The sequence below is a fragment of the Fragaria vesca genome, linkage group LG1, assembly GCF_000184155.1.
Source record: "Fragaria vesca subsp. vesca linkage group LG1, FraVesHawaii_1.0, whole genome shotgun sequence".
NCBI classification, from domain to species: Eukaryota; Viridiplantae; Streptophyta; class Magnoliopsida; order Rosales; family Rosaceae; genus Fragaria; species Fragaria vesca.
This window is the reverse complement of record NC_020491.1, coordinates 6,676,941-6,704,345: the sequence shown is the minus strand read 5'-3', so window position 1 is coordinate 6,704,345 and position 27,405 is coordinate 6,676,941. Positions and strand designations below refer to the sequence as shown.

At 39.6% G+C, this 27,405-nt stretch overlaps 8 protein-coding genes and 4 pseudogenes across 9 annotated transcripts in view; 4 read left to right on the top strand and 8 right to left on the bottom strand.

Moving 5' to 3' along the window:
* Nucleotides 1-853: 853 nt before the first annotated feature.
* LOC101311913 (auxin-binding protein ABP19a-like) lies at nt 854-1,495 on the top strand. The gene has a single exon (XM_004288930.1). The coding sequence runs from the start codon at nt 854-856 to the stop codon at nt 1,493-1,495; it is 642 nt and encodes a 213-aa protein (XP_004288978.1).
* A 3,197-nt stretch (nt 1,496-4,692) lies between these two features.
* Nucleotides 4,693-5,568, bottom strand: LOC101294503 (annotated as a pseudogene). Its single transcript, XR_183698.1, has one exon. The product of XR_183698.1 is annotated as an auxin-binding protein ABP19a-like (transcript).
* Nucleotides 5,569-7,260: 1,692 nt separating this feature from the next.
* On the bottom strand, nt 7,261-8,146 carry LOC101294208 (auxin-binding protein ABP19a-like). Its single transcript, XM_004287582.1, has one exon. It carries the CDS (start codon nt 8,080-8,082, stop codon nt 7,447-7,449), a length of 636 nt encoding a protein of 211 aa, XP_004287630.1. The 5' UTR covers nt 8,083-8,146; the 3' UTR covers nt 7,261-7,446.
* A 1,416-nt stretch (nt 8,147-9,562) lies between these two features.
* LOC101293922 (auxin-binding protein ABP19a-like) lies at nt 9,563-10,390 on the bottom strand. The gene has a single exon (XM_004287581.1). It carries the CDS (start codon nt 10,333-10,335, stop codon nt 9,706-9,708), a length of 630 nt encoding a protein of 209 aa, XP_004287629.1. The 5' UTR covers nt 10,336-10,390; the 3' UTR covers nt 9,563-9,705.
* A 2,152-nt stretch (nt 10,391-12,542) lies between these two features.
* Nucleotides 12,543-13,443, bottom strand: LOC101293627 (auxin-binding protein ABP19a-like). The gene has a single exon (XM_004287580.1). It carries the CDS (start codon nt 13,407-13,409, stop codon nt 12,780-12,782), a length of 630 nt encoding a protein of 209 aa, XP_004287628.1. The 5' UTR covers nt 13,410-13,443; the 3' UTR covers nt 12,543-12,779.
* Nucleotides 13,444-15,158: 1,715 nt separating this feature from the next.
* On the top strand, nt 15,159-16,178 carry LOC101311622 (glucan endo-1,3-beta-glucosidase, basic isoform-like). The gene has a single exon (XM_004288929.1). The coding sequence runs from the start codon at nt 15,159-15,161 to the stop codon at nt 16,176-16,178; it is 1,020 nt and encodes a 339-aa protein (XP_004288977.1).
* Nucleotides 16,179-16,363: 185 nt separating this feature from the next.
* LOC101311326 lies at nt 16,364-17,391 on the top strand (annotated as a pseudogene).
* A 497-nt stretch (nt 17,392-17,888) lies between these two features.
* On the top strand, nt 17,889-18,954 carry LOC101311045 (annotated as a pseudogene).
* On the bottom strand, nt 18,940-20,920 carry LOC101292737 (12-oxophytodienoate reductase 3-like). Its single transcript, XM_004287577.1, has 5 exons — nt 20,782-20,920; nt 20,534-20,674; nt 20,274-20,404; nt 19,978-20,160; nt 18,940-19,763 (listed from the first exon to the last, which is right to left on the bottom strand). Exons 1-5 carry the CDS (start codon nt 20,844-20,846, stop codon nt 19,102-19,104), a joined length of 1,182 nt encoding a protein of 393 aa, XP_004287625.1. The 5' UTR covers nt 20,847-20,920; the 3' UTR covers nt 18,940-19,101.
* A 968-nt stretch (nt 20,921-21,888) lies between these two features.
* LOC101293036 (12-oxophytodienoate reductase 3-like) lies at nt 21,889-23,764 on the bottom strand. Its single transcript, XM_004287578.1, has 5 exons — nt 23,640-23,764; nt 23,407-23,547; nt 23,130-23,260; nt 22,844-23,026; nt 21,889-22,648 (listed from the first exon to the last, which is right to left on the bottom strand). Exons 1-5 carry the CDS (start codon nt 23,711-23,713, stop codon nt 22,032-22,034), a joined length of 1,146 nt encoding a protein of 381 aa, XP_004287626.1. The 5' UTR covers nt 23,714-23,764; the 3' UTR covers nt 21,889-22,031.
* Nucleotides 23,765-25,141: 1,377 nt separating this feature from the next.
* LOC101310751 lies at nt 25,142-26,830 on the bottom strand (annotated as a pseudogene).
* A 99-nt stretch (nt 26,831-26,929) lies between these two features.
* LOC101310464 (52 kDa repressor of the inhibitor of the protein kinase-like) overlaps nt 26,930-27,405 on the bottom strand; it is a 3,519-nt gene continuing 3,043 nt past the window's right edge. Inside the window, exon 3 of the mRNA XM_004288928.1 lies at nt 26,930-27,022. Within this exon, the coding sequence (XP_004288976.1) occupies nt 26,930-27,022 (93 nt within the window). The remainder of the gene's footprint in view (nt 27,023-27,405) is intronic.

The following is a 27,405-nucleotide window of genomic DNA, read 5'->3' as shown; positions in this document are numbered from 1 at the left end:
TGCAAATGATGCAGGAGTGAGGCTTTGGAGGTCTAGCTGAGGGTGTTGAGCGGCCGGTAGCCGTATAGGACTTGAGGCCGTCGAGCTAGCTCGTTGGGGAGCGATGCAGTGGAGACTGAAGCTGGCGCAGGAGAGGGACTCAAAGGGATTGAAGCTGAATATGATTTGAGTAAACCTAACCCCTTTTCAATCTTCTTCAACACCAATTTAGGTATTGGCCAAAAAAGTGATGTTTCATCAATAGCTAGGGTTGGATTTACCTTCACGAAAGAGACGAAACTGATTTGCAGCAGTGATATAATTAAAGGACGGGTGCATTTCTTATTGTTGTTCCTGGAGTTTCAGAAACAGGAAGAAGCTATTTTTTGCTCCTTTCTTCATCCATGTCCCTTATTTTTCATTTCTTATTTTGATGGAGAAGGAAAAAATACAGTTTACCTAACATTGGAGGGTAAACTAGGAGAAGACAAGCATGTAACACTATAATTTTAAGTTTTTAACGTACAGCAGTAAGCCAAGGTAGTGGTTGATCCTAATCAAGTTTGAAGTTCATCGACCCTAGCTAGCTATACATATACTGATATACAAATACGTATGGTCCAAATGCATTTCTTAATTTTCTCAACGAGTACCTATCTGTCGAGTATACATTGAAAATAACTTACCTAACGTTCATGAAATATCGATCATTTTTGTACGTAAAAAGTCTAGTTTACCTAACATTAAATTATAATGAATTAAGTTAAACGTGAATCCTACATTGTTATACCGTGAATCCCCACTATATATATATGACCCCCAAGTTCCTCACCAAATCACATCGAAAACTAGCCAGACAGTTGATCAAAGCTAGATGGCAGTTTTCTTCATCTTTATGTTTTCTTTCATTCTCTCCACCTCCTATGCTGCTGTGCAAGACTTTTGCGTTGCAGACTACACAGCTCCTTCTAGTCCTGCAGGCTACTCCTGCAAAAGGCCTGAAAATGTTACGGTAGATGATTTCGTATACTCGAGCCTAGGCGTTGCCGGTAATACCTCAACCATTACCAGAGATGCAATTACTCTAGCGTCCTACAATGAGGTTCCTGCTTTGAATGGCCTTGGCCTTTCAATGGCTCGTGTAGACATGGCACCCGGTGCGGTTGTCCCTTTGCATACACACCCCGGAGCAAGTGAGATCTTTCTTCTTGTGAAAGGGAAACTGATTGCCGCGTTCATTTCGTCGGATACAAACACAGTTTATCAGACAGTTATCAATAGTGGTGATCTGTTTGTCATCCCTAAAGCGTTATTTCATGGCTTTGTGAATATTGGAGGTGCTAAATATAATCCAGTCGTTGCATTTGCTAGCTACAGTAGTGAAAGTCTGCATATTCAGACGGTGGACAATTCACTATTTAATAGCACATTGTCTACTGAATTTATAAATCGCACTACTTTCATCAGCAGCCATGAGATAAGGAGATTGAAGGCTCTCTTTGGTGGCACTAACTAATAAGGCATCGATCTCTTCGCGAGATCAGTATCGATTATCGAATAAGAAGGTGACTAGGGATTGCTCGTCCAGCTCTAATTCCTTTTGTCATCGACGTACCTTAATTTACTTAATTTACCTTTGTTGTCATGGTGTGATGGAGAAGGTCTGAACTCTCAGTGGTTGTACAAATTTGAAGTTCAATGACCCTATCTTAAGAATTTGAATATGGTCCAAATTTCTTCATGATATCGTGATAAAACTTTGATATCTACTGTCACAAAATCACCTCTAAAATTAAGGATAATAAACTTTCATTTATCAATTTATATATATTTTTGATAAGAATAATAAACTTGTATCCCACTTTCCATGTTTTTCTATCTATTTTTGTAAGTGCAGGTATCAAGTCTTATAAATCCCACTTTTTATCCACTATCCACGTTTTTATTTTACGATTTATCATAGTAACCCTTATTCTTAATAATACGAATCAACTTAATATGAGTAATTTAGTCAGAACATAATTTTGTGATTTAGAGACTGCTCGCTTTATAGTAGTAAAAATTAGCTCAACTGAGAATCTGGATTATAAATCATAATTCTAGTCTAGTTCTATTTCAACTGATAATACAGTACGTGCTGATTCTCTATACATAGTTAAATACATACAAGATTGATAGACACCAATTAATCAATGAAAAAAACCTCGCTTCTTTATCTTTTAGCTAGGTATCAAAAACTTTGAGCATATATAATCGATTAAGGTACTACTATTGTCGTCGTCGTCGTCCCAGTCGACCTCTCAACCTCCTCAACAAGTTTCACTCTCCATGCCAGGCCGTCTCACGGTTACTTGCTGTTGAAATCTTTCCATAACAGAATGATTAAAAGGAGTGGAGCAGGTGGTTTACACATCCCGCCTCATGTCCTATGACTTTCATCGCCGTCTCGATACCACTGTCGCTGCCGCCTCAGCTTCTCCGGCAACTATCCCCGTCATGCGATGCGCGTGAGCTTCCAGTACAGGGTGCATGGTGTGCGTGTGTTTCAATCGTTATTGGGTGCAAAACGGTGCGTTTAAGTAAAACCGTCATTTCCATGGAAACGCGGCCGTAAAGCCTTTCCGCCTAGCCACGTGGCCCAACCGCCTAGCTCGTTGCCTAGATTTGAATATTCAAATTCAACTTTACCGCCAAAATATGCAGCGTACAGCCATACAGCAACAAGTTCAAACGCCCACATTGTAGTCTCTCTGGATCTCACCGCATCCGAGTAGTTACACCTTTCAGTTGCGCGACCAAGGCCTGCACCCTGAGACTCGGAACCGTTTATTCAGGCGGCTCTTGTGGCGATATTTTGGGGTTGCGCGGAAGAAGGTGTTTGATGAAATGCCTGAGAGGACTGTTCGATGATTGAGGCCTGGGTTTGCAAGACTAGCCTGCAGGGCTTTGAGGCTGCATAGTCCGCAACACAGAAGTCCTCAGAAGCATAAGAAGATGAGAGAATGAGACAAAAAAGATGAAGGAGATGGGGAAATAAGTAAATTGGATGATATTATATGTACACTGTTGGATGATGTGCCTGCAGTGGCGATGCCTCACCTAATTGTTGTTGAGTACAATTTATGTGATACTTCCTCTTTTTGAAAGTTATATCCCTTCTTCGGTTCTTTGTATCTCTAATGTGTTTATCTCTCTGTCTCACAGTACTCATTAACATAAAATCTATACATCTTGAAGCAACTTTTGGTGAGCAATGATGTAAAAGCTGGTAGGATATTGGAGGGTCTAGTTGAAAACAACAGCGCCAAAATGATCATTCTCCCTCCACTGTTGGTGCTATATGCGAGTCTCCACTCATAACATTTGAAATATATATGCATTTATTTGATAACATGAAAATATTAAAATTGAACTTGTGATAATGTGTGCCTTCAACATTAAATTACTCATCAAGATTATCAATTTCTTTCTATTGTCTCCTAAGTCCAACTGGAATTAGTTTCTCACCAGTGTGAACTTCAATCCTTACTCGAAACCAGTAAATAACTGCTTTCCTTGCAATTTCCTTATCAAAAAAGGAGTCAATAACTAAGCAAAACCATATCCTCGCTAGATAGGGAATCCTATCATTCTAACGCCAAAGGGATTATAAATAGAGGCATATGTAGGTAGTCCTCTAATTCTTTGTCTTGAAAGAGAGTCTAATCTGCTCAATTTGGTGTTTTGACTCCACTTCTGCTGCGTAGATCTGATTCCATTAATATAGGCTTCTTCGGTTTATAAGCACAGATTGCTGGCCTTAAATGGCTGGCTCAGTTGCATTGCAAGCGTATAAACGTAGCAAAGAACTTGTTGAGCGATGGGATGATTCTGCAGCTAAGGAGGCATACGAAAATGCACAAAGGCGGTATCGAGGAAATTGTAATGACCTTCCTAGCAAAATACCGTTGTCTAGTCCGGATGCTTACATAAGTTATATTAATGAAGTTTGGAGCGGCCTCAACTCCAGAAAGCTATTGGAGCAGGCTCGTGATGAGGAGGACTTATCCCAAAAGATATACCAACAAGTACAAGAACATAGAAAATAAAGAAAGTCATGGTACGTTTTGGGGGGAGTAATGTGGATAATAAGAGAACGAAATATGGTGATGGCTTTCTGCAGAGCTTATTCAGATATTAAACCTCGAGAGGTCCCCGTGAACATGGTCAGAAACACCAATGGTGGAGGAGGAACACAGGAAGAGAATATGTTAGAGCTTATAATGGTTCTTCTGAAAACTGAAACCAGCATGCTATCTGTTCAACCCTTTTTATTTCATCTCTCTGTTGTTTTTAGTCAGTCTCTACATTGCCGCATATCCTTAATGTAATCACTAATGTTAGATCCTAGATTAGTGAATCAGATTCTGTATGTATCACTAAAAGATTAATTTGTGATTATATCATGTGTGAACCAGTTTCGAACTCTCAGTATACAATTTATCATCTTGTTGATTCTTTATATATATATATATATATAACCTTTTTGTTTAGGAAAATTACCCATAGGTTTTCAGTTTGTTTTGAAAGAAGTCTAATAGGTGTTGATTATAGGAGTTCAAAGTTTGCATAGCTAGCATGCAGAAAATGTTGTGATCATGAAAAATGAAGAGGAAGTATAATGAATTGGGCGGCTGCAGTTGGTAGAACTGGAGAAAAAGAGAGGTTGTCATGAAAACCTGTGAACAATATTATTAATTTGAATTCCAAGTGGGATAACAACTTATAGGGAGCACCATAATATGGTGAGACCAAGTGAATACAAGTCCTGCATGCCTGAAGCAATAAGCAACACACAATACAAATTCTAAGTAATCATCCAAAAATACAGTACCACCAAGTTATTTAGTAATCACTTATCAGTTATCATGCACATTCCTATTTTTGGTATATTGATCTGGTTACATCAATTAGTACCACCAAAGATACCCTTAAGTTTCTTAATCTCAGCAGTGTCAAGGAAAGTCGTCTGTGATATCAACTCAGTAGGTAGAGCGCTTTGAAACAATGCAACCTCCACTATCTGCAAGCCCGGGTTTTCACTACTGAAGCAAGCAAATACAAGGGCTGGTATATATCACCTACATTTTTCTGGAAGTGGAGCAAACCTTGAGGAAAAAGCATTATATCACCCTGCTTCAGAGTTTTTGTATAGACTGTATTATCCGTGGCGATGAACCCTGCAATTATTGTTCCTTTAACAACATGTATGATTTCTGAAGCGCCGCGGTGTAAGTGGAGCGGGCCAATTCCGCCAACTTCCAAATCCTCGCGTAACAGAGAAAGGCCAAGGCCATTCAGACTAGGAAACTGACCAGCAAATGCAGGGGTGATCCCAATTTTGTTTGCATTTGAGGTGTTACCGGCAACTCCTAGGCCAGAGTACACAAAATCATCTACTGTGACATTTGAAGGGTTTTTGCAAGAGTAGCCTGCAGGGCTTTGAGGAGCTGAGTAGTCTGCTACGCAGAAGTCCTGCACAGCAGCATAGGAAGAGGAGAAAGTGAAGAAAGATATGAAGAAGATAGGGAAAATCATCATGACTTTGGAATGTATTTCCTCATCTGGAATGTAGAATCCTATATATAGGTGGGGATCATGTGAATCTTCTTAGCCATCGCAATTAAAATTTTCGGTATATGCGCGCAGCTGTAAGGTGAAATGTCAGTAGCTTATACACTGAAAGTCAGTGCCCTGCAGTGTAGATCAATATCTTACCTACTGCCTTTTAGGTAGTAATATGATATGATATTTCACCTTTTTTGATATTGTCTTGCCAACTTCCTATTATGTATCTCTGTGCGTCACATTGTATACAGATACATATATATGGTGTTCGTCTTAAGTACCTGAAAGGCTTTTGAGTCCATCAAGTGCTACTCCAACAATGGATGTTCAATGTTGCCTCTCCAATGCTTGCAGGATGTGACTTCATTAGGCGTCAGCAACATTTTGACTCCTTTGAGAGATCATGAGATAAGTAATTCCTTAACTCTGGGCCACATCATGATGACACTAATGGGCTCTCATTAGTGTGCCCTCTGTCCTATTAATTTCTCAGTAACTGCATGGATGTCTCAAGGAGGTCCTTGAAGAGAAACGCTTTGCAAAGTGGTGGTTCCAATCTGCATGATAGGGAGTCCTCAACATCGATCATAGACTATCGAATGGTCGCCATCAACTGTGGAAAGTTGCACTGAGAAAAGAGGGTAGTTGCGCGGTTGCGCCATAACAAGAGCGGTTGCGCCATAACAAGAGAAACTGAAGGTGAAATAATTAGGCCGTTGGGGAGACTTTAATTGGCTTTGAATCATGGATAGTTGGAGACATCAGTACATGGGGCTCTAAATCTTCAAGATACTACCATGTGCAGGTTTATGATTTATGGGAATTGTCAAGTGTCAAACAGCGACAAGCGTGGCCCGTGGATCATCCGTGTACTGATATTGTTCCAACTTAACCACCTTTAAGGTGTTGAGTTTTAATCACTAAAGGTCTCGGTACAATTAGAAATGATCCACCCACTTATGAGTTAGATTTTCTTTATCACTTTTCCAATGTGGTATCTCTCCTCTCCTATATTCCCCTTCACGTACAACCTAATTTTTAGGTCTGCACGTGAAACTGATTAACAAACTAAAACCAGGCCCCATGACAATCGAAAGAACCTCAAATTCCCTATGACAACTGAAAGAACCCAAAACTCGAAAGAATCAAACCAGAGCCATGACCCCTGAAAGAACCAACATGGGCTCATTGGAGACGCAACTAGAGAGGGACTTGCTTTTTTTCTTAATAAATGGAGTTCAACTCCTTTTAATCAAAAAAAAAAAAATATGGAGGGGGACCCACTCTGATACCATGTTAAACAACGACAAACGTGGTTCGTGGATCATCCGTATACCGATATTGTTCTAACTTAACCACCTTTAAGATGTTGAGTTTTAATCACAAAATATCTCGGTACAATTAGGAATGACCCACCTACTTATGAGTTATATTTTCTTTGTCACTTTTTAATGTGAGATCTCTCCCCTCCAACACCAAGAATGATAAAAAGGGCAAGTTTGTAAGGATTGAGGGTGTGACTGATTGTGACAACTTCAGTTTCCTCACCAACTTTGATGATGTTTACAAGTTATTATGGGCTTTTGTAGCAAATTTTCTGAATCCATCCTTTATCACGTGGAATAATTCAAAATATATAACCTGATGTGGAATAATTCAAAATATACAAGACATCAATTAAATTAAATTCTTTTATTGATGATGAAGTACAATTTTTTACATGATTAATTGCTTCACACATGAAGCAGCATACTAGTACATACTACATAGAGTAGTACTCTTACATTAGTCAGGCCTAACCAGATCAATAAGAGACATTATTAGTAACAATATTTCGTATTTGGTGCATATATGTCAACCTTAATTAGTACCACCAAGAAGAGCCTTGAGTTTCTTTATCTCAGCAGTGTCGAGGAAAGTAGATCGCGCGATTAGGTCAGTAGGTAAATCGTTTTGAAATAGTGCGGTATAGAGAATCTGCAGACCGGGGTTATCACTGCTGAAGCTAACAAACTCAAGAGCTGGAGTATCACCAACATTCACTTGGAAGTGCAACAGTCCTTGAGGGAAAACCATGATGTCACCCTTCTTCAGAGTTTTTACATAAACTTCGTTATCTGAGGAAATGAACCCGGCGGTTATAGTTCCTTCAATGATAAGTACAATTTCTGAAGCTCCATGGTGTGTGTGCATAGGGACAACTCCACCAACAGCCAAGTCTGCGCGAGCTAGTGCAACGCCAAGGCCATTCAAACCAGGGAATTGAGGAGAAAATGCGGTGGTGATTCCGGTTTTGATCATATTTGAGGTGTTACCGGGAACTCCTAGGGCAGAATAGACGAAATCGTCTACCGTGACATTTGCGGGATCTTTGCAGGAGTAGCCTGCGGGGCCTTGAGGAGCTGTGTAGTCTGCAACACAGAAGTCTTGAACAGCAGCATAGGAAGAAGAGAAAAGGAGAGAAAACACGAAGAGGATGGGGAAAGTCATCATCATGGTCAACTTTGAGCAATAGGTAGAGTAGTGTTTGTTTTAGCTTATGTTTTGATGTTATCTTGATGAGATGAGGGAGAGAGGAATCGTATATATAGAGGATGTCAACCCTAGAGGCCACCGAAATTGATTTTTGGAATGTTTCCATGCATGTACGATGATATAGAGCACGTAACAACCGGTAGACAAGTCAGAAATCTATTTTTTCTTCTTATTTTATTGGCTGGTGGCTGCGATTTTGATTTTGATTATGAAAATTTTGTCACTTAAAATCTAGGATATTTGAGCTTAATTAGTTCTTTATGTTTTTGTAAATGCAGTACAGTATGATGCATCTAGTTGTAAGACTCAATTACTCGAGACTTCCTATAAATCTCCGATTGATTGATTATGTTTATTGAGATTAAAATGTTAAAAAATGCAATATATTGGATTAAGCTACCCAAATGTTTTTTTTCTTTTCGCATGACTTAATTTAGACTCTAGAATATGAAAGAAAAAGTGTAACGTTACTAATTGGATAAACACGGTTGAACTAGTTTAACAGATCGATAACTAATCCAGACGGCTATAACTAGTCATTTTGGATTTTGATAGGTATTATACACACACATACACATGTTTACTTTGTCTGTAGGCGACTTTACGTCTATTTTGAAAATCTATCCGATTCCGCAAAGGCTGACATCAATTTTGTGTCCTTGTTTATTCAAATTTAAAATTGAACTATCACGAGTACTATTAGTTTATATAGCAAGTTTCAACAGTCACTTATCCTGAACAAACAAAAACATTCATAACAATTATCAATAATTTGATCTGACTAGTTCGGTGTTCTATCTGGTGAACTAGTTAATACGTACGTCGAGCTTCAACTCAGTTCCTATCTATCAAAAGCCGTCATGACTGAATTAAAGTAGAGCTACCAGCTAAATAAAGTTTTTTTAGATAATGGAGTGCTAAATAAAACGTTACCCTTCAAGTTTTTGAAGTCATTACGTACTCATTAGAGATTTTGCTTTGACATTGTTGGCCATTCATGCATGATAGAAACTATAAATTTGCTATATATATATATATGCAGAAACAAACAAGGCAGTGGCAGCTGCACCAGAAAGATTGTGCAATTAACAGAAGTTCAAGTTTTAAAATTATCTGCAATTGAGATAGATGTAAGTTTATTAAAACGTAATATTTTGACTAGTAATTGCTGGTAAAATCAATTTCCAGCTCTCTTTGCATACCTAGCTAATTAGTTACATGTGTTCTCAAATTTTGTTCGTTTCTTAACTGAAAATTTATTCTATATTATTGAACTTACGGTTTTAAGATGACTAATAATATGTAGACAATTGTAGACATACCAAATTGAGAAAGAAAGAATTTCAATCTAAAACATGCATTCTCATCGTAAATATTTATTAAGATACGGAGACTGCATTTGCAATGGAACTAGCAGAAACCAACCATACAAAAACACTAACTGGAGTACAAATTCAGAAAATATAATGGCCTGAACAGTGAACAATATTCATACACTTACAGGCCTTCTTCTCAATCACAAAAACAACAAGGCAAAGGAACACGATGAATAACACATTGGTATTTCCCAACAAGACACCTTAATTAATTAGTACCACCAAGAACACCCTTGAGTTTCTTTATCTGAGCAACGTCGAGGAATGTAGTTTGAGCTATCAATGAGGTTGGTAAGTCGTTTTTAAACAATGCAAAGTCCAGAATCTGCAGACCGGGGCTAGCACTACTGAAGCTAACAAAGGCAAGGGCTGGAGTATCACCTCCATTGACTTGGAAGTGCAACAAACCTTGAGGGAAGACCATACTGTCACCCGTCTCAAGAGTTTGTAGATAAACTGTGTTATCCGAGGAAACAAAGCCTGCACAGATTGTGCCTTCCACAACAATCAGGACTTCTGAAGCTCCGGGGTGCGTGTGAAAGGGGATGACTCCATCAACAGCCAAGTCTAAACGAGCCAGCGAAATGCCGAGGCCATTAACACCAGGGAATTGAGCAGCAAATGCAGGTGTGACTGCAGCTTTGATGATATTGGTGGTGTTACCAGCAATGCCTAGACCAGAGAAGACAAAGTCATCTACGGTAACTTTTGCAGGCTTCTTGCAGGAGTAGCCTGCAGGGCCTTCTGGAGCTGTCAAGTCTGCTACGCAGAAGTCTTGCACAGAAGCATGGGATGAGGAGAGGAGGAGCAAAAATGTGAAGAAGATAGGGAAAATCATTATCACTTGGTGCAAGTCACTGCGTTAATTCTAGATTTGGTGGACTATGTTTTTCAATTTCTTGATAGGGAAATTGGGATCATATATATAGTGGGATAGTGATAATATCTTGAGCCATTGCAATTGGTTGTTTGGAATAGGCCCATGAAGAATTCACATGTATACAATCTCGATCGTAAACCTTGGTGAAACAGACAAATCGAGCTATGATATGCATGTGACTATGCATGATATTTACCTCATGAAAACAAGAAGCCTCTTTCTGTTTTTGAAAATGCAGTAACTCTAGAAATTATCTTTATTATTACTGTCATGACATTTATTATTGAAGCTTCATCAGTATGATGTTCTAAGTAACCTCCAATTTGGGAAGTATAAATGTACCAGTTTTTGCTATTGTGCCAGCTTATTAATTACCATTTGTAAAGACCATGATGAGCTAGCTTAATTATATCAGCATATAGTACTGCAGAGGTTTATTTTATTTGTTGCTAGCTTGCTTATGGATGTTGAGAATGGAATGTCGTGTTTTAACATTTCAGAGGTTGCAAAATGGTAAATATGATTGTGGCCCTTGTGAACATGGGGGAAAGATATTCATGTGGGCATAAGAAGACATTTTGACAGCTATAGAAAAAGTTCCAGAAGATGGGAATTTTGTGGATATCAGAAATTCCCTTGTTTTAGCGTTTTTAGATTTCATTATTAGTAAAGTATATTCCCCAGTTGCTGATAGGTTTGCTAATCTAGGGTTGGCTTCCTCATCCTTGTGCTGGCATGCTACTCCTCCTCCTGAGGTTTGTCCTTACTTACGTATGGATGCTTTGGGTTTTCCATATTATAGGCATTCTTAATATGTTGGTCATGAATGTTGGCTGGTATCTTGAGAGCAGCTTCCTTTATTTTTACTCGGCTGAGAAGCTTAGTATTTTTCAATTTGATTTTTTCTTTTTAGTTCTCTTGAATTTGAGAGACTTTCTACGCATTATTTTTGTTGGGGAAGGTTTTGGTTTGGTCCCCCTTCCCTTTTGTACTTGTTTTTTATATTTTATCTTCAATAAATATAAATCGGCTATTGCAGAGGAGCTAATATCGCCTAATCCTCTATTTAATTTTAAAAAAAAAAAAAAAGTATATTCCCCAGTTGTGTCTCTCTGTAACTTTTACTGTAACATTCTTCAAGAGTTTAAACTCGTCATTAGAAGATGACACCAACACCACATTGGTCATTGCTTACAGAATTTAAGCCACAGTGGAGTATATTATACATTTAGCATTGTTGTTCTTACTGCAAATTGCTGGTGCCTTTAGTGCAATGCAATAGTTGTTTTAGTGCAATTGATTGGCATTTCTACTGCAAAGAGTTAGTGTTTCTGCATAATCCCGGAGACTATGTAGAATCACGGTGGAGCATGTACAATAGACGATCATGAACAAGAGACAAGGACATATAATGGTTCACCATGTCATCGGAGGACATGGCTACATCCACTTAAGCTACTATCATGGCCAATAGGCCCTTGGTGTTACAAGAGCTCTCCAAGATGGAGTGAGTAAGGATCATCATCCATCATCTTTGCTACATATGGGAAGCCTTCCTTTTATAGCTAAAGAAGGTTCCCTCACATATTATGTTTCCGATGTGGGACTAAATACACATATATCTTCTTATGATGTCTTCTTATGGAGCTTGGGAGAGCACATTCCCGATGTGGTACCGATGATCTTTCACCATGGCGAGGTAGCCCGGATGTCGGTCTACCGGAAAACAGTCTACGAGATCGTTACTTATGCTTGCGGTATATATACCAACAACAGTTAGTAAGTTCAGTATAATTCACTGGCCGGTTGTACCAGTAGTGGCTGTAGTGCAAAGCAAATTGGCACTGTTGGTAAAACCATCAGTATTTCTGGTATATATGAATATGCAGCATACTTTTCCTGTAAAGCATTCGTGCATTTGTTAATCTGCATATGAAAGCTAGTTATAAGCAAGTTTCTTATACAAGTTAGGTGCCTTCGATCTTACAGTTCACTGCATCCTATGATACAGTAACTTTACCAAACAATGCCATACAAAATATACAATATATGATCTCTCATTTCAAAAAGTATACAATGATCGATTACTAAATATGTTTTAAGAGCATATAAATCAGTTGGCATATCGAATAGCTTATGCAGATGAATTTTTAGATTTCAGGTTAACTAAGATGCAATATGGCACTTCCCTTCAATATAATTGTTGCCTCACCGGTCCAACATACTGGAGGACATGATAAGACTCATACAAGCATAAATAAACTACATTTATTGATGAATCAGAAACCGCTACGCACCTGAGTAATCCTAAGTACACTGACAGGCCTTCTCATACAAAACAGATCGAGAATAAAAGGAAATGAAATACATGCACACTGGTACATATCTCCACACAACCTAAATTAATTAGTACCACCTAGAACACCCTTAAGTTTCTTGATCTGAGCAACATCGAGGAAAGTAGTCGATGCGACCAATGATGTAGGCAAATCATTTTTGAAAAGTGCAAAGTCCAGAATCTGCAGACCGGGGCTTGGACTACTGAAGCTAACGAATGCTACTGCTGAAGAACCACCTCCATTGACTTGAAAGTGCAATAACCCTTGAGGGAACACCATAATATCACCCTTCTTAAGGGTTTTCAGATAAACTGTGTTAGCTGATGAAATGAACCCTGCAACTATGGCTCCTTGTGTAACAACCAAGACTTCTGAAGCTCCAGGATGTGTGTGAAATGGAATAACTCCACCAGGAGCCAGGTCTAGACGAGCCAGCGAAATGCCAAGGCCGTTAACACCAGGAAATTGAGCAGCAAATGCAGGGGTCACTGCAGCTTTGATAATGTTTGTGGTGTTACCAGCAACACCTAGGCCAGAGAATACAAAGTCATCTACGGTAACTGTTGCAGCCTTCTTGCAGGAGTAGCCTGCAGGGCCTTCTGGAGCCTTGTAGTCTGCAACACAGAAGTCCTGCACTGCAGCATTGGAAGTGGAGAGGAGGAGAACAAATGTGAAGAAGATAGGGAAAAACATCTTCACTTACTCTAAATTTTGGTTTTCGTCTATGTTTAGGTGTATTTCTTGACAAGGATATTGGGATCATATATAACGGGATAATGTGAATATCTTGAGCCATTGAAATCACTTCTTCGGAATATGCTCATGTAGGATTCACGAGTTTGGTAATGTTAAAAGAATCGGACAAGAAAAACGACATTATTTCTAGCTGTGAATCATGTGAGCATGGTCTTTTCGTCACATAAGAACAAGAAGCCTCTTTTTGTTTTTGAAATCTAATGCAGCTGCTGCAAGACCATATTACCAGTAAGGCTGAGAATGGTGCACCAGTCATTGTTGTCCTTTAAGGCTATTGATGCTAGTGGGAAGGATACTTATGGAGGCACATACAAGAAGACACTTTGACAGCTAAAAGGGCGCCAAGCAAATCGGAAATGTGTGGATAATAGAAACTCCCCTTCTTGAAGGGAACTTGGAATTCATTATTGGAACTGTAAAGTCATCTCACATTCTCTCGTTGTATATCATAACAGCAGTACTGATGCTCTATCTATGAGCTAGCAGTAGATTTTACAACAATGCTTGCTTGAGGTATACTACATTTCACTTACAACGCTACTGCAAGTCAACCCTTTAACTGATATGCATCATTTTACGGAGAATTGGTTTGGAGATGAATCAATCTCATAGTATTTTTGTTATAATGTGAGAATTTCCTGCAGGGTGCAAAAGTGGGAGTGTAGGAATGTTCTAGTTAGTATAGGTTTCCCTACTAGTTTCCTATATATGTGTGGTGGTGTGTAGAAAGTTTCAGGATAAGGTAGTGATGAACTACTAGCGAGGATAAGGTTTTGTGATCATGCAAGAGTGGTAGCTACCATATGCATATCGATCTTTCACTTTCAGCCAACCATGTTTGCCAAGTTGTACAGAACACTAGAATGTGTCATTGGTTTCATCACTTGATTCAGAATCTTACCCTGACTGGGACTGATATAAAGAACCATGAAGGAAAATTCTAAAGTTCATACCGGTCACAAAGACACAAACTATGAAAAATCACAAACCTTAAAGAAGATTGAGGTTGTGTTTTTTTTTTTTTTTTTACTCACCTTGAAAGAGTAAAACTGATTATGACATTTCCTGACACCCTTATGAGCAATTCAGTGGCCATAAACAGGAGTTAATTTAGTTTGACGGTTAGGAATTTGGGCTACATAGTTTTTTGAGAACTTGGGCTAGATAGTTTGGAACGCCCAATATCATTTTCTTTTCCGGTGCCCCATGTGACCATGCCCGATTCGAGCAACCTAGCTAGAAGCTTGAAAAGGAAAAATATTTGTGTATTTTGTCTAGTTGGTCTGTAAATTTCTGTGGCCATACGTTGTGTAAGGTAGATTGTAGAATTTTGAATGTAATAGTATTTCCTTTGTAAGAAAACTGATAGAATCATAAAACCAACATTAACATAGAAGAAAATCTGAAGAAATAATTAAATTTAAATTACTTGCAACATTAGGTATTGTGGATATAGAAAGGCAGGTTATGCATAATCCAAAAATATTCAATTCCCAGAACAAGCACATTAATTGAATTTAGTGTTACATCTCCATTGTTAGTGTATATATATGTGTGCAGAATCACCATACGGTTCAGGTTGTTCATTGGTAGAAGACCTCATTTTGATACTCATTTTGTGCATTTCCTCTTGCTCTAATTTATTTGAGGCTCACACACATCACTTCATTGAAGAGCTAGAAAGAAATGGCAGTACTAGGCTGCATTGCACTCATTCTGTGTGTTATAGCTAGCTTTGACAACCATGCAGGCCGTGTGGGAGCTTTAGACATTGGTGTTTGCTATGGGACGTTGGGAAGTGACCTTCCTGCACCAGCAGATGTTGTCAATCTCTACAAACAACACGGCATAGCGAAAATGAGGATCTTCAATCCTAACCCCGCAATACTTGACGCCCTGAGAGGGAGTGGAATCGCTGTCACCATAGGCATTCCAAATGAGGACTTGGAGAATTTGGCAACTGGTCAAGGTGCTGTGGACCAATGGTGGAATAACAATATAGCTCCTTATGTAAATGACGTTACCATCAATTACATCGCCATTGGCAACGAGGTCGACCCATCAGTAGGCCTAAAAAATGTCCTCGCGGTGATGCCGTTGTTAAATAACATACAGATTGTTCATGACAGGATCAAGGTGACAACAGTTCTGTCATCATCTGTCCTAGCATCTTCGTACCCGCCTTCGATTGGTGAATTCACACCAGAGGCTTCTAGTACAATGGCCGGCATTCTTGCGTTTCTAGCATCAACAGATTCTCCCCTTATGATCAATGTGTATCCTTACTTTGCCTACAAGTCAGACCCTGGCAATGTTCGATTAGACTATGCTCAATTCACTGCAACAGAGACTGTGGTTCAAGACGGGGAATATGGCTACGTCAATCTGTTTGATGCCATTGTGGATGCTTTTGTTGCAGCGATGGACAAAGCAGGCGGTGCAACTAATGTTAGAGTTGTGGTGTCTGAAAGTGGCTGGCCTTCTGATGGTAGCGGAAGTATCACCACGCCAGAACTTGCAGCCACTTATAACAAGAATTTATTGAATCATATCCTTCAAAAGGGAGGGACACCAAGAAGACCCGGTGCAAACATTGAAGGGTTTATCTTTGCAATGTTCAATGAGAACCAGAAACCTGCTGGCGAGGAGCAACATTTTGGTCTTTTTTATCCCAACATGCAACCTGTTTATGATATATTCTCTTGAACAAAAATCTTGTATATCTTGATTTTCCAGTCAAGCAAAATCATGATTCATTAAAAAGATATTAAATTCGGATAACTAAATAAATCTTGTCAAAATTAATCATGATTAATTGAAAAAGCTTTAATGTACAATAAAATGTAGAATGGAACTCAACTTAGATTACCAAAGGTTCATATTGACAAGGAATGGTTATGGACGTGCTACAGTGGATCACATTCATTCTGGGTGTTGTAGCAACCCTTCATCACAACCATATAGGCCTTATGGGAGCTTCAAACGTAGGTGTTTGCTATGGAATGCAGGGAAATGACATCCATGCAACCACAGAAGTTATCAATCTCTACAAAGAGTATGGCATTGGCAAAATGAGGCTTTTCAATCCTGACCACGCAGCGCTTGAAGCCTTAAGAGGGAGTAAAATTCGTGTCACAGTTGGCATTGGGAACAAAGACTAATTGGCAGATTTAGCAAGAAGCCAGGATGTTGTAAACACATGGTTCAACAACAATATAGCTCCTTATCTATATGACACTATCTTCGACTACATAGTCGTTGGTAACGAGGTCATTCCTGGGCCATTAGGCAAATATGTCTTGCCTGTAATGAATTCATTACCAAACATCCTTAAAGACGAAGGGTATGTGACAAAGGTGACCACATTTGTGCCATCAACTGCCTTAAGATCTTCGTACCCGCCCTCGAGTGGGGATTTCACACAAGAGGCTAGCAGTGTCATGCCTGACCTTCTCAAGTTTCTAGCATCAACCCTCTCACCCTTACGATCAATGTGTATCTTTACTCTGCCTACAAGTCAGACTTTTCCCATGTTCCCTTAGCATATGCTCAGTTCACTTCAGATAAACCGGTGATTCAAAACGGCAACTTGAAGTACTACTGCTTGTTTGATGCCATTGTGGACGCATTTTTAGCGGCAATGGCCAAAGCAAACAACGGGCATGTTAGAGTTTTGGTGTCCGAGAGCGGTTTGCCTTTGGATGGGAACGGAAATTTCACCACTCCAGAGCTTGCAATGACATATAACACCAATTTCATGTACCAGAGATCAATACTGATGGCTTGTCCAAGGGTAACCCCAGCCTTGCTGGTTGCGGTGGAGTGTTCAAGGATAACTTCGGTCGTTTTATTGGTGGTTATTATCAAGGCTTGGGAACTCAAATTGCTTTCTTTGCAGAACTTATGGCTGTTATTTTAGGAGTTGAGTTTGCTTTTCATTTTGGCTGGCATCACATATGGTTGGAGAGTGATTCTACAGTGACACTTCAATGTCTTTCTTCTTCCTCTTTTGTACCTCCTTGGCCATTGCGTATTGCTTGATATAATTATTTGGCTCGAGTTCGACATCTCTTTCAAATGCTCACATGTTTTCACGAAGGAAATTATGTTGCTAATAGGTTTGCTAATTTGGGGTTGGTTTCCTCGTCCTTGTGCTGGCATACTTCTCCTCTACCTGAGGTTTGTCCTTACTTGCGTATGGATGCTTTGGGTTTCCCATATTATAGTCTTAATTTATTGGTTATGAATGTTGGATGGGTTAGTCTGCAAAGGTGGCAACTTGAGATAAACTTTCTTTGTTTTACTACCAAGCTAAGAAGCATGCTTCAAACTACTCTTTTTCAGTTTGGTTTTTTATTTTCTTAGTTCTCTTGGTTTCGAGAGAATCTCTTCGCATTACCTTTGTTGGGAAAAGTGATGACAGTATCGTACTCGATTGCACTCATTCTGTCACTTACAGCAACAATTGACAATCATGTATTCCTAGTGGAAGCTTCAGATATAGATGTTTGTTATGGAACGTTAGGGAATGACCTCCCTGAGTCTTCAATCTCTACAAGAAATATAACATCACCAAAATGAGGCTCTTTGAACCAAACACTGCTGCCCTTGAGGCACTGAAAGGGAGCGGAGTCAGTGTCATACTTGGTATTCGAAACCAAGATTTACAGGCATTGGCAGCAAGCCAAGAAGCTGTGAAACGCATGGTTCACTGCCAATGTTGAGCCTTATCTAGATGGCATCCAACTCAGTTACATTGCTGTTGGCAATGAGGTTATTCCCGGGCCCTTAGGAAACTACATTTTTGCTGTAATGACGTTTATAGAAGCATCCTTGATGGCAGACAGCTGAGTGGGATTAAGATGACCACAGTTGTTCCAGGAACCGCCTTATGATCTTCACACCCGCCTTCAAGTTCTGTATTCGCAGCAGAGGCTGTTGAAGTAATGACTGACATTGTTCGGTTTTTAGTCCTTGATACCGATTCATCTCTGTTGATCAATGTGTACCCTTACTTTGCCTACAAGTCAGACCCTGCCGATGTTAAGTTGGACTATGATCTATTCACTACCAAAACCCTGGTGGTTCAAGACGGACCACTCAGCTACTACAACCTGTTTGATGCCATAGTGGACTCGTTTTACATGGCAATGGAGATAGTAGGTGGCCATAATGTCACGGTTGTGGTGTCTGAAAGTGGTTGGCCTTCTGCTGGGAGTGGTGAGTTTAACACCCCAGAACTTGCAGGGACATATAACCGGAAATTCATCGAACACATCAGTTCAAGGGTAGGAACACCCAAAAGACCTGGCCAATACATTGCAGGATATACATCTTTGCCATGTTCAACGAGAATCAGAAACCTGAGGGCGAGGAGCAACATTTTGGTCTTTTTTATCCTAACATGGAACCTGTATATCCTGTATTTTAGACAAACAAGGTTCCAAGGCAAACTGCCTATGAATCTATGATGTTCAAATGAGAAACAGAATTAATATAAAATCCCAAGTTACAACTTCAGAAGCAATTGGAATATTGGATCATTCGCCTACAAGCACATACTATTCAATAGCGTACGTTCAAATTGCAGTATCTCTATTTGACTTACAGGCTTACAGCAGCATAACAATCAAAGGCGGGAGAGTGCTTGCTCCTTGACAGTTGTTTTGTTCAGAAAAGGGTAATCTGTGTACCCAACAACAGGGTCTTGGGTGTAAAAAGTCTTCCTGACATACTTCGTCAAGGGAGCGTTCAGCTTAAATCTCAAAACCAAGTCAGGGTTTGAGATAAAATAGCGACCATACGACACTAAATCAGCATCACCAGAAGCCACAGCTTCCATTCCTAGCTCTCTAGTAAAACCACCACTAGCCATGAACGTACCTTGATAAGCTTTTCTCAGAGTCCTCATAAATTCTGCTTCATCTTGATCACTGCCATGTTTACCTGATTCTGCTTGACCATAGGCAGCGTAACGAGGCTGAGTCACATGGAGGTATGTGAGCTTTGAGCCTATGTTCTGTTGAAGCTTGTTAAGCCTTTCAATCACAGCAAAGCCTAAGCTAACTGGGTCGGAGTCCATAGCATCAAGGTGATCAATAGCTGGTGAGACTCTGACAGCAACTCTATCAGCACCAATGGCTTCAACTACTGCTTGAACAATTTGAATCAAGAATTTGCAGCGGTTTGCAAGCGACCCACCATACTCATCAGTTCGGTCATTGATCCCATCTTTCAAGAATTGATCAATTAGATAGCCATGTGCCCCATGGATCTCAATTCCATCAAAACCTGCAATACAGCATATACACATCGATCAGTGTCAAATATCTACTGAAGATTAATATGCTCTAACCATTATGTTATTGTTATCAGACGGTAAGTAACAACTTTAGAGAAATGGTCTGTCTAGCTAATGTTCTAGATTTAGATTGTGAAATCACACATACTCTTATGTCTTATGCACATGAACATTGAACAAATTATGTGGTGAACAGAAACTGACCTGCTCGAATGGCATTCGACGCAGCGCGGCGATACTGCTCAACAATGTGGGGAATTTCATGTGTTTCCAGACGCCTAGGCTGAGGATAAGTGCCATGAGACCCATCCGGCAAGAGAATTTTCCACCTCTTTGAAATGGGATTGTTGGTTGAAGAAATTGGCGACCCCCCACCAGGTTGGTAAACTATAACATTAATCAAAACAATAAGCAGCAACATAGATCAGTCTAATGCTGGAAAGTTAATTGCAAAAAATGAAGCACCTGACAAATGTGTAACGTATTTGCAACAAATTTACCTCCATGAGAAGCACGACCTACATGCCATAGCTGACAGAAAATAACGGCTCCTTTCGCGTGAACGGCGTCGACTACCTTCTTCCATGCCTCAACCTGTTCATCTGAGAAAATCCCCGGAACATGTGGAAACCTGCTTCCACCGTAACATGGTAAGAAAATACTTGATATTACCGTTCATTTTAACAATAGGTAACTTGTGAGGTCGAAATAGTAAATCACATAAACATCAAAGAATGGTTGAGTGAAATTACGAAATTACCCAGCGCCTGTGTCAGAGATCAGAGTGCCTTCGCTGATGAGAAAGCCGCCGGGGGTTGACCGCTGAGAGTAGTACTCGGCCAGCGCGGGCTGCGGGATTCCGTTCAAGGCTCGGCACCGCGTCATCGGCGCAAGCACCACCCTGTAAAGGACAAATCCGTCAGAAATAAATAAATGGACAAGTATAGCCTCCCGGATTTCCCTCCTTACAAATTTCCGAGGAAATCGGAGAGTAGAAACAACGCTGACCTGTGGGAGAGATTGAACTTGGCCATCTTGATAGGAGAGAAGAGAGTAAGTGAGGAATCGGCCATTTGGGTTTTTCCGATCCGAGATCACTGATTCGAAGCAGAGAAATGGACAAGAGAAAAAGAGTGTGTGTGTTATAGACTTATAGTGGTGGTGGTCGGCGACTGTAGGTGGCGGGTCCCGACGTCAGTGGGAGAGGAAATAATAATTGGAATGATATTCACGTGTGCATTGTTTTATAGATCTCGGACTTGGTTTGTTTATGGAATAGTTTGGTGATCTCCGATCAATCAAAGACGTGTTTGACTGTTGGGTTTTGATGGGGAGGACTGAGCTATAATCGTTTGACTGGAGTTGATGATGAATATGGGGTGTGGTCCGGCATGGTCACGCTTTTTAACTGCGCTATGGTTTCTGGTGCTTCATAGAACGAAATATTTGGGCCTAACTTTCGTGAATGCGTCACCTCTATACCATGATTATTCTTTATAGTCATTAGGAATATGAAACGTTTTGACTTGATCTTCCGTAATACGGATATATTAATCTTTTGTTCTAAAGAATTATTGAGATATTCGTGTTATTTAGCAGAGTATCTCTAGTATACAGCGTGTATCTATACATACATGTGTGAATATTCAAGATTAGAGAACATAATATAGAAATATGGGTGGTCGAACATATGAATTGATTACATCAAGTATTTACACGTCATGTATATAAGAATTTTTTAATAATTTAGATAAAAAAAATTAATAATTTCCGTGCATGCTGCCTATGAGAGTTTGGCAATCGAGGTTTAAGGACCAAAAGAAACAAATTTCTAATATGAATATCAACCAATTCTGCATATATCACATGTCAACGATCGATAGATATTGTTATCTTCAAAATAATTCATCCGAGTATATGAAAGAGTTCTGCTCTATAAGTTTAAGACTTATATATTATAACCACAAGAATAATAAAGCTATGAGTATCCATGTAGCTTAGCCAAAGCAGCTCCCACGATCAAGAAACCAAATATTAGAAAACTGAAATTTTCTAGTTTTCAACTTTGATTTTGTACTTCAGAAGCAATGGCATATCACCTGCACGGAATATATTCAATCTCTATGAAAAAAAGTTTTATTTATCCAAAAGGACAATTACAATTCTCTTTATAGTTTTATACATTCACACTCAGTCATTCACCTAGTCTCCTAGCTAGAGCATCAAAACATAAGGGGAGCTAATCTTCCTTCACACTTTCACTGTTCAGCTAGAAAAGGATAGTCTGTGTACCCAACAACAGGATCATGAGTGTAGAAAGTCTCCCTATTATACTTGTTCAATGGAGCATTCAGCTTAAACCTCAACACCAAGTCAGGGTTTGAGATAAACTGTCGTCCATACGACACCAAATCGGTATCACCGGAAGCCACAGCTTCCATTCCTAGCTCTCTATTGAACCCTCCACTAGCCATGAATGTACCTTCATAAGCGTTTCTAAGAGTCCTCATAAACCGAGCTTCGTCTTGATCAAACTCTACTAGGCCATTAGCTGCGAAACGAGGCTGAGTAACATGAAGATAAGCGAGCTTTGAGCCTATGTTCTGTTGAAGCTTGTTAAGTCTTTCAATCACTGCCAAGCCTAGGCCAATTGGGTCGGAGTCTGTAGCGTCAAGGTGGTCAATAGCTGGTGAGATTCTGACGGCAACTCTATCAGCACCAATGGCTTCAACTACTGCTTCAACAGTTTGGATCAAGAACTTGCATCGGTTTGCAAGTGAGCCACCGTACTCATCAGTTCGATCGTTTATCCCATCTTTCAAGAATTGATCGATTAGGTAACCATGTGCCGAATGGATCTCAATTCCATCAAAACCTATACAATATCAAAGATATATCATTAGATCAAAGCTTCTACTATGTGCGATGAAGAATACCATATATTGTGTTTCCAAGCATGTCATGTTGGCAGATGATCAAACTTGCGACACATTGAAACAACACTAGTATTATTTGGTAGTGTGACATTACGTTATGAAAATGAACAAGTACATGATGAAATGAAACTGACCTGCTCGAATGGCATTTAGGGCAGCCTGACGGTACTGCTCAACAATCTGGGGTATTTCATGGGTCTCGAGTCGTCGAGGTTCAGGGTAAGCGTCATGAGACCCATCAGGCAACAGAACTTTCCACCTCTTTGAGATGGCATTGCTGGTTGAAGAAATTGGTGACCCCCCACCTCGTTGAAGAACTATAACATTAGAAGAATAAGAAGTAGAAAAATGATCAGTTCACTGCTGAGGAATTCTTTGTGCAAATTAGAGCTATAACATGTATATATGTGACAAAATTACCTTGATGAGAAGCACGACCTACATGCCAAAGTTGACAGAAAATGATGGCACCTTTGGCGTGAACAGCATCGACCACCTTCTTCCATGCCTCAACTTGTTCATCGGTGTAAATCCCAGGAACATGTGGAAACCTGCTTCCATCATATACAACAAAGTAAGAAAATCTTTAACTCGTTTAAAGCATGGGACTAAAGAGTTCGAGGTCCAAAGATCGAGTAAAGGCAATGAAGTCTTGTAATTTATCATAATAGGGTAACACTGAGAATTACGAAATTACCCGGCGCTTTGGTCGGACGGCGAAGTGCCTTCAGTGATTAGAAAGCCACCGGGGGTTGCCCTCTGAGAATAGTACTCCACCAGCGCCGGCTGCGGAAGTTCGTTCAACGCTCGACACCTCGTCATTGGCGCAAGTACCACTCTGTAATAGAAAGAGCAAATTCATCCAAATATTAATCCAAAAATCATTGCGTAAATCTTCAAAATGTAACATGTAGCAAAAGGGTGACTGACCTATGAGAGAGGTTGAACATGCCCATCTTGTAAGGAGAGAACAGGGTGAGTCCCGTGGATGAAGAATCTGCCATTTTCGTTTTCTTATCTAAAAAAACCTGAGCAGGGCAATGTGTTCAGGTTGTAGAAAGAGTTGATGAGGGAGGTTTATATAGGAAAACTCAAAACAGTGGTGCCCTAAAACGTCAGTGATGACTCTTGGTTGTTCTGGTGAGTCTGAAGGCGTTTTATGTGGTGGTCGGTGACTAATAGAGGCGCGGGTCGTAATCGAAGAGGGGAAGTGTTATTTGCGTGCGAATTGTTTTTGTGGATCTCCGACCTCGTTTGTTTTGGAAAATGTAAAATGGAAGGTCAGACTACGGCGTGTTTGACCGGTGTAATATTTTATATTTCTACGCGGGAGCGTTTGTGAACATCCAGTTGTGATTTGTGAATTTGAAACGGGTTTGGATTTGATTAGTCTAACCAGGCGTTGAAGCATTGATTCAATTACTTTTTTTTTTTTCTTGTTTGGGTTGAGGACCTAAATTGATCGCCTGGAAATGCTATTAAAATTGTTAATGCTCGAATTAAACCTTGTTATTGGTTCATGTGGCCTTAGTTTAATATTGGTTCCTTTTTTGACACCATAGTATGATGTGATGTTTTTTTTTTCTTTTGCGAGTGTTTGGATACCTCAAAGACCGTCTTTCGCCTATAAATTAGACATATAATTATTTCATCGGCGTCTGTGAAATGCTCTAATTATGTATTGGTATTAGGGTGTTACATGCGTATTCGTAGGCTTAGAAAGTTAATTCATCGACGCGTATGAAATGCTTTAAATATGCGTTGCAACATAATGTCTAACCACTTTAACAGCTTTAAAGTTCAAACCTAGATTGGAGAACACAGCTAACTACACAATAACCACTGAGCCACATGCAGTGATTTATTGACGTCGACGTATTCAGGTGATAAATATGAGGTAGCAGTGATATATATTATATATTCTATCATAAAGAAACTTTAGCTTAACATGTTTCTTTCAATATATAGGAGTAGAAGTTGAAGCCACACAAAAAACAAAATGAACACCAGAGTACCATCATTTATGTCACTAAATGACTAAAACATATGATCTCTCCGCCTGAATTTTGTCATCTCCAAGTATACAAGCTTGACAGATACCATCTTATGACTTTTCCTTCAACGGCTAGAAACATTTCGACAGAGTTGCATGTTAAATCAACCATTGAGTTTTTGATAATTAATGTAGTTAATTGATAATTCAAATATTGATTGTGCTTCTATAATTCATGAGTACTAATTAATAGGGTATTTGGAGCTGCAAAGAACTTATTTGCATAGGTACAAATATTTGCTTGGATCTTTGTTTGATTTTTACTTTGTAGAACGTACTTTGTAGTTTCAACATACACACTTATGACTTATCCCATCACATTCAAATCACAATTCTCTATAAGAGAAGGTCAGCACCATCAAAATCAAACGGGGTAGTCCTAGTGGTCATCCTCTATCAAACTTTCTCTGTTCAGAAAAGGGTAGTCTGTGTACCAAACTACAGGGTCATGGGTGTAGAAAGTCTCCCTATTATACTTGTTCAAGGGAGCAATATTCAGCCTTAACCTCAATACCAAGTCAGGGTTTGAGATAAAATACCGGCCATATGAAACTAAATCGGCATCACCAGAAGCCACGGTTTCCATTCCTAGCTCCCTAGTAAACCCTCCACTAGCCATGAATGTTCCTTCATAAGCTTCTCGCAAAGTCCTCATAAAGTGAGCTTCTTTGTCTTCATCAAGCTCTGCCGGCGCCATAATGGTGGTGAAACGAGGCTGAGTCACATGAAGATAAGCGAGCTTTGAGCCTATGTTATGTTGAAGCTTGTTGAGTCTTTCAATCACTGCCAAGCCTAGGCCAATCGGGTCGGAGTCTGTAGCATCATAGAAATCAATAGCTGGTGAGATTCTGACGGCAACTCTATCAGCACCAAGGGCTTCAACTACTGCTTCAACAATTTGGATCAAGAACTTGCAGCGGTTTGCAAGTGAGCCACCGTACTCATCAGTTCGATCATTGATCCCATCTTTCAAGAATTGATCGATGAGGTAGCCATGTGCCCCATGGATCTCAATTCCATCAAAACCTGTCCATGGGAATTAAAGATGCATCATAAAATCAAAGCTTCTAGTATGCGCGACGAATAATGTACCATTGTGTTTCTGAGCATGTGATGTTGTCAAATATCCGTGATACATTCTAACAATACCATTTGGGAATTGAGAGTGTGAGATTACATACACGTTATGAAAAGGAACCATTATGTGATGAAAATAAGACCGACCTGCTCGAATGGCATTCAGAGCAGCCTGACGGTACTGCTCAACAATCTGGGGTATTTCATGGGTCTCGAGTCGTCGAGGTTCAGGGTAAGCGTCATGAGACCCATCAGGCAACAGAACTTTCCACCTCTTTGAGATGGCATTGCTGGTTGAAGAAATTGGCGACCCCCCACCTCGTTGAAGAACTATAACATTTGACCTATAACAGGTAGGAAAATGATCAGTTCACTGCTAAGGATTTCTTTTACAAAATAGAGCTCTGCAATAGTGCCATGTATATATGCGACAAAATTACCTTGATGAGAAGCACGACCTACGTGCCAAAGTTGACAGAAAATGATGGCACCTTTGGCATGAACAACATCGACCACATTCTTCCATGCCTCAACCTGTTCTTCTTGCTTCGAGGTCCAAAGCAAGGACTAAAATACTATATCTTTCCAATATTGATTATTTATCGGAAAATAATTCCTCAAAATTTCTTGCTTTAGATCTTGATGTTTTTGATAATTCCTCAAAACTTTTGTTTTTCTATAAGATTGATATTAATTATTATACCTTTCTGATATTGTATATTCAGTTTATTTTTACTCGAATGTATAAGTTTTGGTTGTGTAAAACCAAGGCGAAATCTTGTAATTTATTTATCATATGTGTAGCTAGCAATGAGAAATAATGAAATTACCCGGCGCTTTGGTCGGATGGCGAAGTGCCTTCAGAGATTAGAAAGCCACCGGGGGTTGACTTCTGAGAATAGTACTCGACCATCGCCGGTTGCGGAAGTTCGTTCAACGCTCGACACCTCGTCATTGGCGCAAGCACCACTCTACGTAAGAACAAATTCATCAAAATATTAATCTAAATTCATTGGGTAAATCATCAAAATGCTACATGTAATATAGTTGAATCAAACAGTCTCTAACGAAATGCGAAAGCAAGGCTTACCTATGAGAGAGGATCAAGATCCTCTCCTTGGCTATAGTCTATCCTTGTCTGTCCTTGTCTTTCAACTGAATCGTCCATGTGATATCCAAGGGACTAAATTGTGACACATCACCGAACAAGAAATAAACATCATTAAATCTAATATTAAATGACAAACAACGTTTGCGTAGACGTTTACTTCTTAGTCTCTTCTCCTTCTCATCGTCTTCCTCTTTCTTCTGCTACTGTTTTTGTTCAGTTTCTTATTACCTTCTCATCAGGGCCGGTCCAATGTTTTGAAGGACCCGGTGCGAGAAAAAAATTGGGGCCCTTTGTGTTAAGAAAAAAAAATTTGAAAGAACACTGATTATATATATTAACGACGTAAAAAAAATAGTCCACTAATAAAAGAAGAAACAACAGATACAATTAGCTATGAAAAATTGATCTTCTTGCACTCTTATCAGCAAAGTCATCAATCAATTTTTCATAATCAA

Bases quoted from the DNA above. Each gene is read 5' to 3' on its own strand.
- LOC101294208 (XM_004287582.1), bottom strand. From the start codon at position 8,082: ATGATGATGACTTTCCCCATCCTCTTCGTGTTTTCTCTCCTTTTCTCT.
- LOC101311913 (XM_004288930.1), top strand. From the start codon at position 854: ATGGCAGTTTTCTTCATCTTTATGTTTTCTTTCATTCTCTCCACCTCC.
- LOC101293922 (XM_004287581.1), bottom strand. From the start codon at position 10,335: ATGATTTTCCCTATCTTCTTCACATTTTTGCTCCTCCTCTCCTCATCC.
- LOC101293036 (XM_004287578.1), bottom strand. From the start codon at position 23,713: ATGGCAGATTCTTCATCCACGGGACTCACCCTGTTCTCTCCTTACAAG. The intron at 23,261-23,406 runs GTAATTTCGTAA...TGATGGAAGCAG, and splicing joins CCGTCCGACCAAAGCGCCGG to GTTTCCACATGTTCCTGGGA. The intron at 23,027-23,129 runs GTAATTTTGTCA...CTAATGTTATAG, and splicing joins AGGTCGTGCTTCTCATCAAG to TTCTTCAACGAGGTGGGGGG.
- LOC101293627 (XM_004287580.1), bottom strand. From the start codon at position 13,409: ATGTTTTTCCCTATCTTCTTCACATTTGTTCTCCTCCTCTCCACTTCC.
- LOC101311622 (XM_004288929.1), top strand. From the start codon at position 15,159: ATGGCAGTACTAGGCTGCATTGCACTCATTCTGTGTGTTATAGCTAGC.
- LOC101292737 (XM_004287577.1), bottom strand. From the start codon at position 20,846: ATGGCCGATTCCTCACTTACTCTCTTCTCTCCTATCAAGATGGCCAAG. The intron at 20,405-20,533 runs GTAATTTCGTAA...CGGTGGAAGCAG, and splicing joins ATCTCTGACACAGGCGCTGG to GTTTCCACATGTTCCGGGGA. The intron at 20,161-20,273 runs GTAAATTTGTTG...TTAATGTTATAG, and splicing joins AGGTCGTGCTTCTCATGGAG to TTTACCAACCTGGTGGGGGG.